General features: G+C 28.5%; 2 protein-coding genes across 7 annotated transcripts; both read right to left on the bottom strand.

The window, feature by feature from the left end:
* Positions 1 to 1,098: 1,098 nt before the first annotated feature.
* ImpE3 (Ecdysone-inducible gene E3) lies at positions 1,099 to 6,725 on the bottom strand. Of its 3 annotated transcripts, XM_089074077.1 has the most exons (5): positions 6,080 to 6,725; positions 4,856 to 5,552; positions 4,339 to 4,419; positions 3,281 to 4,020; positions 1,099 to 1,841 (listed from the first exon to the last, which is right to left on the bottom strand). In XM_089074077.1, exons 2-5 carry the CDS (start codon positions 4,898 to 4,900, stop codon positions 1,457 to 1,459), a joined length of 1,251 nt encoding a protein of 416 aa, XP_088930203.1. In that variant the 5' UTR covers positions 4,901 to 5,552; positions 6,080 to 6,725; the 3' UTR covers positions 1,099 to 1,456. The 3 variants fall into 3 exon arrangements, with proteins under 3 accessions (XP_088930203.1, XP_088930202.1, XP_025075047.2); XM_089074076.1 differs by having other exon boundaries at positions 4,856 to 6,692; XM_025219262.2 differs by having other exon boundaries at positions 1,099 to 1,838; positions 4,856 to 6,692.
* Positions 6,726 to 6,845: 120 nt separating this feature from the next.
* LOC105430888 (uncharacterized) lies at positions 6,846 to 9,727 on the bottom strand. 4 transcript variants are annotated; one of them, XM_089074078.1, is made up of 3 exons: positions 9,607 to 9,727; positions 8,409 to 8,542; positions 6,846 to 8,335 (listed from the first exon to the last, which is right to left on the bottom strand). In XM_089074078.1, the coding sequence occupies exon 3, from the start codon at positions 8,186 to 8,188 to the stop codon at positions 6,962 to 6,964; it is 1,227 nt and encodes a 408-aa protein (XP_088930204.1). In that variant the 5' UTR covers positions 8,189 to 8,335; positions 8,409 to 8,542; positions 9,607 to 9,727; the 3' UTR covers positions 6,846 to 6,961. The 4 variants fall into 4 exon arrangements, with proteins under 4 accessions (XP_088930204.1, XP_088930206.1, XP_011642960.2 ...); XM_089074080.1 differs by having other exon boundaries at positions 8,435 to 8,542; XM_011644658.3 differs by lacking the exon at positions 9,607 to 9,727 and adding an exon at positions 9,292 to 9,518.
* Positions 9,728 to 9,873: the final 146 nt, after the last annotated feature.

Below are 9,873 nucleotides of genomic sequence, written 5' to 3'. Positions count from 1 at the left end.
ATTGGACTAAAAAAGATCGAAATTTCTTAAATTTTTCATTCTCGGTAAGTCAACTGGTATGACTTAGATAGGTGCGTATATTTCAATTGTGGAAAAGAATTCTTAAATTTGCAAATGTAATTAGGAAATTAGCGTGCCGGAAAATTAATAGGTTTGGTCGATAACAGGACATTTAGGATCCCCTTAAGTACTTCATTAATGTTGAATAATTGTTTAAATTTAGATCAAATTTTTATTCATATAACAGCAAAAATTACTAATCACTTATTCGGTGATTGCTTTGTTTTGCTAAACGACTTTAGTAAATTTAGTATGTTAATGCCATCTAGCGATTTGAAAATTAAAGTGTTTCATCAGGCACTTATGAACTGCATTTGATCGACTTGAACATAAAATGACAAGTTTAATAATGAAACTTTTAATCGAATAATTTAATTAAAAATGATGCTATAATATGATAGGACAAGAATATGACATAATCTCAGAGAATCAAAGAAAAATCTATTTAAACACATACATTTATAAAAAGCACACATATATTATATATAAAGAAAGGAAAAGATTTTTTTATCAAATTTATTTATTTAAAAGTTATTTAATAAATTCATTAATAAAACAATATAAATTTGTTTTTTCAAAATAGGAAATGGAAAGCAATGAAAAAAGTTTTATTTTAAAGATTGTCTTGTATCAATGACGTAGAATATCTATAAAATAAGAATCTTATAAACAAGAGCCAATCTAGTGATAAATATGTCAGTTTTTGCCATCAATCTATAGTTATATATGATTATGTGAGCAAATTATGATTGTATTCCGATTCGTGCTTGTAGCGCTCATATAATAATTTTATTTTTGTCAAATATTATTTTATTATCAAATGTTAAATTAGGATAAATGCTTACGAGTCTGTAATTGTGATAATCGAAACGTAGCCTTTGTCAGAAGAAAACTGAATATGGACGCAATTGATACCAATTTACTGACATGTTAATCAAATCTATTGTCAATATGCTGATACATACTGCTAATATTTTGCTTATGGAACGTATATTCAGAAAGGAATGATACTTAATCAAGAGCAGAACCACAAATCAATTCTAGATATATAGTTATTTATTTGATTACTGGATCAAAAGAAAATTTTTGATGTATTTTACAAGTCTGTTTGATTGCAAATATTACTAAACAGAAACATAATTCAACATGATTGCAATGAGTCAGCAAGAGTTTTACGCAAAGAATAATTCTGAATAAAACATATTAAATACTCATTTGTTAAACTTTCACACTTATGTTGAAAAAAAATATTGAAGAAATTTTTGAAATCAATTATTTTTTCTATAATTCATAAAGATATAATAATTATCTATTTAAAAAAATAAATTTTATTCTAATACAATATTCTTATTTTTGTCTCCAAAAAATATAAGAACATTTTACTTTTTTGAAAGAGTTAAAATGTATAACGTAATGGTAATAAACGTCTTAGATCTTTGCTGAGTGCACTGGCAGGATCATCGAGATCACGTAATGCTTGCGATGTCCTCATTTTTGCGTCATCTCTAGTGAGTTCGTTTCTCTCTAACACTTTTTCTAGAAGCTTCTTTAGCTGCGGTCCGATACCACCCTCAGCAGATGATTGCAAAGCTTTCAAAACTTCGTCCGAATATCCGGCAAAACGTGCGAATCCTTGTTTCCGCGCGTCTTTACTGAGAACATCATAAAGATTTGCCAGTTGTTGAAGTGCTGGTCTTGCTGGCACTTTAATACGTCTTATATAGCTGTTCAAACTTGGACGAGGAACTTGAGCTACTTTTTCGCCCAATAATGAGAATCTGCTACAACAAAAGCAACAAATTTTGTTAAATACGTATTTTTTATTAATACCTAGAATTAAGTATATATGTTCTCATTTTCCTTGATTCTCTTAGAGCTACTACAATTATATTTGTATACAAGGTGTCCGGTATCGGTCGTATCACTTCCCGTGAGCAGGTAGAGCTAATAAAACTGAGTAGAAAAGTCTCCTACCATTTTGCAATTTCCGCGATGATTATCGAGTTATTAATTCTTAAATCACCATATTAGCCCGGCCCATCGGCTAATGTAAGCGCGATATAAGATATTTTCGCTCGGTGATTATCGTTGCTAGGCACATGAGGAATTGTTTTCTTCAATATTGGCTATAGCTATTGCCGCTTGAAAAAAACACGCGCACCTAGGACTTTTCTATTCAATTTTATCAGCTCTACCTATCCATGAGAGATGATACGATCGATACAGGACATCCTGTATATAATTAATCGAAACATATCACAAAATATCAATTTAATAGCGAGATGTTAGGACATGTGTCAAAAGAAATTCATAACCATGTTCATACTTGTATTGTATAATTATTTACCAATTACGTCAAAAATAATTATCTATTGATGCTATCACTAAAATTTTTATAGAATATATAGTTGTTTGTAAAAAAAATACTTGCATATTGCAAATTGCATAATTTTTTTAAAGCAACTATGTATTTTTCTGAACAATAGAAGAGAAAAAAGGAGAAAAAAGAAAAAGCAAGAAAATTTCAAAGCAAGGAAGAAAGTGCAAAGACTGCCTCAGAAGAAAATATTAAGAGAATTAAGAAAGAAGGAAGAGAAATATTTGATAGCATTAAGGAGGAGTAGAAAAGGGAATTAACAAAAGTATTAAAGAGGAGATGAAAGTATAAAGCAAGAGGGATAAAAGAAAAATGAGAAAAATTAAAAGATAAAAGAAAAGGAGAAGACATGAAAAAAAAAGGAGAAGTAGACAATAGATGAGACTGAACGATCTGGAGAGAAGAGCAAAGGAAGATAAGGAAAGAAGAAAAAACAGGAAAAAAAATAAAAAAATAAGGAAATGGAAAATAGAGAAAAGAAATTGGAGAGAAGAAAATGGAGATAAGAGAACAAAGAAGAAAGAATATGATGATAAGATAAATTAAAGGGATGATAAGGGATAATTAAAAGGAAAAAGAAAAAAAGGAAAAAAGTAGAAGAGATAATGAGAAAAGTACAAATAGAAGCGGATATGAAAGGAATTAAAAGAATAGAAGAAGGAATGGACAAAAAGGAATAATGTTAATTCCAATGTGTAGTAAGTTGGAGCAGTTGCGAAGGAGAATTTACAAATTATGAGATATATTTGTATAATCTCTGCATTCTATCATTGAATCTTCTTAATATTTGTTCTAAACAATAATTTTTTATATCGTAATAATTTTATAATAAAAGGTTATCACCTTATTTCTTCTCTTTCATCTTCAATGTTTTCCATCTTTTCTATTGAAATTTCTAATGTGCTCTTTGTTTTGGAATCACTCGGTTCTTCGCTAAATAGGGACGTGGTTGTTTTTATAATTCCGTAAATTTCATCTACGACACTATCAACATTCGGTTCCTTTTTTTTCTGACCTTCTGATGTCTGTGTCAAAAAAGTTTGTGTCGATTGCTGTTCCAATACAGTATATTGCGGAGTTTGAATATTTACTATCTCGCTAGAACTTTCGATACTTGAAGATTTTTCTTCATTCTGCCCCAAAACTTTCTGATCCGATTCCTGGATCACATGCATATGCTCCGGTAATTCGTAATTCATTTCCGGTGTAGCCGGTAATTCGTAATTCGTTTCAGTCATTTCTTCGTTTACTTCAGGTGTCTCTTTATAATCGCTATTAGTTGCTAAGTGTTGAATGACTTCTGTCGAATTGTTATAAATCTTAGGTGGTCCTTGATTCAATATCTCACTGGATAAAGTCGAAATTAATATTTCGGAAGCTTCTGTCTTCTCATCGTGCACTTTTTCGGTTGTAACATTTGATATTATCCCTTTAGGCGTTGTTGATTGCAATTGCTGATCCTTCATCGATTGCGTTGTTGGTTGCAATTGTTGATGTTTTATCGATGTTGATGAAGACATTAAATCTACTTGTGTTTCTTCCACTTGAAGTAGTTTTAATTGTTCGACCGCATGAAAAATTACCTGTTTTAAAAATATATTGTATAAATTAGCTTTTCAATATTATATTTTTCAAGAACTGAAGCTATATAATCTTTTTCTAAGCAAACAGAGATATGAAATAAAGAAGAGAATAAAAATATTTAGCATTGCATCGCATACACAATTATGATTTTAATTTAATATATTAAAAAGAATATATCAAGTAATATTTTAACAAAATGATAAAAAAAACAATGAAATATGTCTAATTTAGATTATTATGTATAAAATAAGAAATATCACATGATTACATACGAAAAAATTTGACTTTATATAACTTTTCTTCAACTTAAGACTCACTTGCATGGCAGCAGGAAGATATGAATTTGAATACATAGGTGTTGAAAAGACCGGTGGTTTCCTAACGATTGCGGCAATAACCTAAGATAACAAGGAATTTTAATTATATCCGCTAAAATTACACATAACTAAACATAACTCTCTAAACCGTTAGTCAAGATTATATAACTATAAACACATATTTGTACGAAATTATTTCATATTAAATAGAAACTAGACAAGAATGTTATTAGTATAACATTAAATATTACATATATAATTAAGCTTAGAATCGTGCAAAATCAAAACTATAAATCCGATCGAAGATAAAAGTTTAAATTCTTTAAATGATATCTTAACGTTCGATTAAATCACGTAATCAATTTCAGTTATATTAGCACTTTCATGTTTTTATTTATTAAAAAATAAAAGCAACAATTAATGACTACAATAACTACAAATGCGAAACAATGTAATATATCTTAGAAATACAATATTATATATTAATAATATATAATAAGAACAATAATTCACTTACTAACTGAAGTATTCCCATTATTATAAAGCTGCATAATATTTTCATGATGAGATATCTCTTTTATCAATATAGAATTTAAATATTTGCTTTATATATAATAAAATTCACTAATTTTTTTGTTACGCTCCCTGGAACTTTATCACAACTCAATAATAAGAATCACTTAAAAAAAAAAATTTATGTATAATGCTGTCTTTAAAAAATTTTGAATCAATTTTGAAGAAATTTTAATTTTAATAGACAATTCTGAAACCACTTAAGAAATTAGATATTCTATTTTGAAGTATTTTTTATTTCATTTTACAAGAAAAAATATAACTTCCGAAAGTTCCGAACGTTCGTTAAAGAATCAACAATTTTCGCAGAAGACTCGCAGGCTCGCAAACGGTTGTTCGAACAAAACTGGCCTCAAAAAGATTCATAACGGTTCCAAGTCGTCCTCGCAATCGGCGTCGCACTCTCCACACTTCTCCTCGCGATCACGTATGTAAATGAGTGAGTTCTTGTATAGGATTATTAATTGCTGACGAACTGGCTAAACGCACATGCGACACACAGTACTCATGTACGTTAGTGCCGATAGGTAAACCATACTTAAATTAAGTCATCGTTAATATGCCATCCACGTTTTGAGACAAGTTGAAGCCAATGTACTTTCTGCTATGCACTCAGGTCATCTTCAATCTTTCTTTCTTCACTAGTTGAATACATAGATTATAACAGGACATAAGACCAGAAATTTTCATATACATATTAGAGCAAATTTATAGTAATATTATCGAAAAACGTGAAAATGCTAAGTTTTCAAGTTGCAAATAATTAAAAATTTAGAAAAATTTGCAAAATTTAAGAAATAAAATGAAATAAATTTTATATTCTTTATACTCTACTTTTAATATTTATTAATATCAACATATATAGCTATTTATTTAATTATCTGAAATAATTTAAAAATAAATTTAATTTTTTAAAATAATTAAAATTCATGTAAAGTATTTAACAAAATAGCAAAAAAATAAAGATGATAAGTATAAATCTTTAGTAAATATTTTTAAGCAAATAATTTGCAAAAATACACACATACACACACAATTTTTTGCGTTCATATTGCTATTACTAATTTATAATGTAATTATCTCTATAATCACATTTTTCCATTCCTTTTTTCTATTCTATTTTTTGTTTAATCAATTTTGAAGTTTAATTTAATCATTTCATATTTACAATATCATCCTTTGTGTTTCATGAGTTTAATTTTCCCTTTATGGCACACTAATCTTTTATCAAATTAATGATTTTGAAAAATTGACTTAAATATAAGTAATACAAGGTTGAAAATCATAAAACTTTCAAATAATATAAACTTTTTATAACTAGAAAATTTATAACAATTTTTTTGCACTTTCTTTATTGTTCTCCAATCTCAATTCTTTTTCTCTAAGAATTCGTGCACATTATTTCAAATAGCACATTATTTCATTAGAACTCTGCATTTCGAATAATATGCCTATTTTAGATTAACTATAAATCGCTAGAATTTTGACCTTCGCAACGATTTCACAAGAATGATCCGATAAGAATAAAATTTCTCGATCGAAAGCAACTCTTTCAAGGAGAGTCGGCTGTAGCAAAACAATCGTTAAAAAATAATCCGACCGGTTTTCCAAGTTATTCATATATTATTTGTTTTGTGACTTCGAAAATATTGTTATCTTCTGAAACACTATTCATAATTATTGAAGAACTTATTTTTATTCACAAAATAAAAATTTTGTAAAAATTAATTCTTAAATTTCTTAATTTTATAGAAAAAAATGCTTTATATTAAAAATAAAAATTATAACACACGCATACATACATGCACACAGATCCGCAACTTATACATACATAGCTATATATAAATATTATATATATATATATATATATATATATATATAATATTTATATACAGTAGCATAAGATATAAGATATAAAAAAAATTGAGACATGATCAATGTTAAAATTTTCATTTATAAATCTTCGAAAAAAAATCATCTTGTTCTGTATAGATCCAGAATACATAATAAAAATCAAAGTTTGAAAACATCTTATATTATTTCGGCTTTGTCAAAGAGCTCTTTTTTGGTACTTAAGTGCTAAGCTATTTAGTGGCGGTCTGGTTTTCAGGATTCCGAGATCAACAGCGTGTCCGATAAGAGGACAGCTTTGGCATCGTTTGCGTATATAATTAGTATTATAGGCACTTTTCTCTTGTTGCACCACATATCTGGGAAAGTAATGGACACGCTTCCTTTGAGTTGTTGTACATGGTGATATCGTCACCATTAAATTCTGCCTTTGAATCTTGCCCATTGATTCTGGAAATAACCGCTCATTCAACAGATATTGTTGCAATAATTTCGATTTGGACGACGTTAAAGTGTGATTCGAACTATGTGTCTCAAAATAATTTTGCTGTCGGAATTTTCTCATATCTTCTATTTCCCTATCCATGAAATCTTCAATTGCGGAATCATTTTCATGTCTCAAATATCTGTCTCTCTGCTCCAATAAATTCTGTTTTTCTGCATTCTCACATTTATTATCGTCGATTTTTTTATTCAGTTCGCTTCTGCAGCAGGAACAATCTTGCTTGCACAACTGTGTTGTTTTTTTATTTTGCATTGATGACTTCGATTTGTACTTTTCGCTTGAGTCTAATATCTGTTTCCTGAATCTAATAGTTTTTCGTGTTGATTTTGATAATTTTCGCGGAGATACTTGAGTTTTTTTATTCAAAGTACAAACGTCGACATCATCACGCATAGATCTGTTTTGTTCGTTCGCTATCGAGTTTGTAGATACAGTCGGAGATATTGAAGTTTTTTGTTTCTCATCCACACACTTGCATTCATTCTGCAATATTATTTTCTCATCACTAAAGGTATTCTGCATTCTGGCACTTGTTAAAGATCGGTGATAATTGGATGATTGAGGACATGTCCATAAATGATCTCCTTGATCTCGTAACTCACAGATCTTGCTTTGTATATTATGAAGGAATTGAGATCTAGGCGTATAGTTAATTTTTTGAATTCTTTTGAATATTTCACAGCTTGATGAAGGTAATGTTACTTTGTCATCAATTTCTCTAATAGATCTGAATTTGAATTCACTCTTACAATGATAGGGACATGATGCAGACTTGTGCTGATTTCTCGGCGATTTTATATGCATCTTGTTCATTTCAGAATAACAATAACAACCTTTTACTGGCTTCCTGGATGTGATCCATTGTTCTTGAGGTCCCTTAGATGTTAGCATTAGTTTTCTAGAAGCTAACATATTTGACATTAATGAGGTTATATGTTTTGAATTAACAGGAAAATGCTCCGGATACAATTTATTTCACTCGAGATTACATAATTTCCATAAGTCTAGATTTTCTCCAAAATAATAGCTCTATGTCTTGTAATAATTGTAATCACATTTACCAAGAATCTGCAAAGATGCATTAGGAATTAAGTTGTCAAAATAATGCCATTACTTTTATTTATATGCAAAATATATTTACAGCATTTGTGAATATAATCTTCTTACAGTATCTCTTTTAGAATCTTCATCAACATGTGCTAACAAAATATAACTTATTTTGCATAACTTTTTTAAGAATGTCTCTGCTACCTATATTTAATCCAATAGCCAAACCTACAAAGACATTTTGAATAAAGTATGCTATCAACTTCTGATGGCAGGAAGGCAACAAATTTCAAACAAGTCTGTAATATCTAATGTCAGCAAACTATTGTCAGAAATATGAAAATATTTGCTGACCATATCAACAGATTGGTGGTAAAAATCAAGTAGGATCTGACATAACACAAAATCTGCTCAATTTCTGCCATCAATCTGCTGGCATAGAAAACCAACAGATTCTGTCATAAGCAGAACATAAGCAGAATGTGATTTCAAATGAATCAGTCTACTATAATTTTCTGATCAAATCTGCCGACATTCTGCTAACATTTTATTGCCTGAATAGAATTTGAAATATTTAATATTTAAATATTATTTTTAATGCTACATTGCAAAAGTGACTCATTTAAATAATACCATCATTATATTAAATAATTTAGTTTATATAAGATACAAATAAGAATAAATTAATTATAATAGTAAAAAATATATTGAAAATTCAAGATACAAATAACTAGAATTATTATAATCATATATATTTTTTTATAGATTTAAATTATAAATATCTTTTTCCCAAAGATATATAATGTATAATGTATAATGTAGATATATAATGTATGTACGTGATTATTAAATGTACAAATATATAAAGTTTCTTAATCTATCCTTTACAATATTAAACAAATATTCATCAATTAAAGTTTTTACAAAAAAATCATCAGTGGCAGAAACTCATCAAAATTATCAAAATGTTTTCTCACTTTTAACAATATATTCGATAAATATTTTACAATTTCGAACATATATTGATCATCATCAATGAAGGTTAAGAACATTCATTGTAAACAAAAAAGAACACTTTAGGCTAGCTAAATTCCAAAAAAACACAAAAGAATCATCAATTCCCTTTAGCTGAATTAGTTGCACTAGTTCAAAGCATAGACATATAAAATATGAAGACCGAGCCATGAATCTAAGAATATAAGAATATAAAAAAGATAAACTCTGAGGGTCAATCATGTAACTTTTCCCCTAGAGAGAAAATGTGAAAAGTGAAAAGTTTCACGTAAACTTACGATTTTGCGGGATCATGTAACTCTCTCAAACGTGAAAATGTGAAATTTTTCACGTGAATTTTTTCGCCATGTACCTTGGTGGCGGAAAGGCAGAAATCTAGGGAATTAATAAATATGCTTCGGAATTAGAGAAGATTAGGGCTGCGTTAGTGTCGGTCCACAATAAGTATTTAATCTTTACGTCGTAAGAAATTGACCAATCATAGTCGATTATTCTTTTCATATTCGATTATAATTGGTCAATTTCTTACTTCTTAAAGCTTAAAT

The sequence above is a fragment of the Pogonomyrmex barbatus genome, unplaced genomic scaffold, assembly GCF_055798465.1.
Source record: "Pogonomyrmex barbatus isolate J1 unplaced genomic scaffold, ASM5579846v1 scaffold16, whole genome shotgun sequence".
In the NCBI taxonomy this organism is placed as follows: Eukaryota; Metazoa; Arthropoda; class Insecta; order Hymenoptera; family Formicidae; genus Pogonomyrmex; species Pogonomyrmex barbatus.
This window is presented reverse-complemented; position numbering and strand designations above follow the sequence as displayed.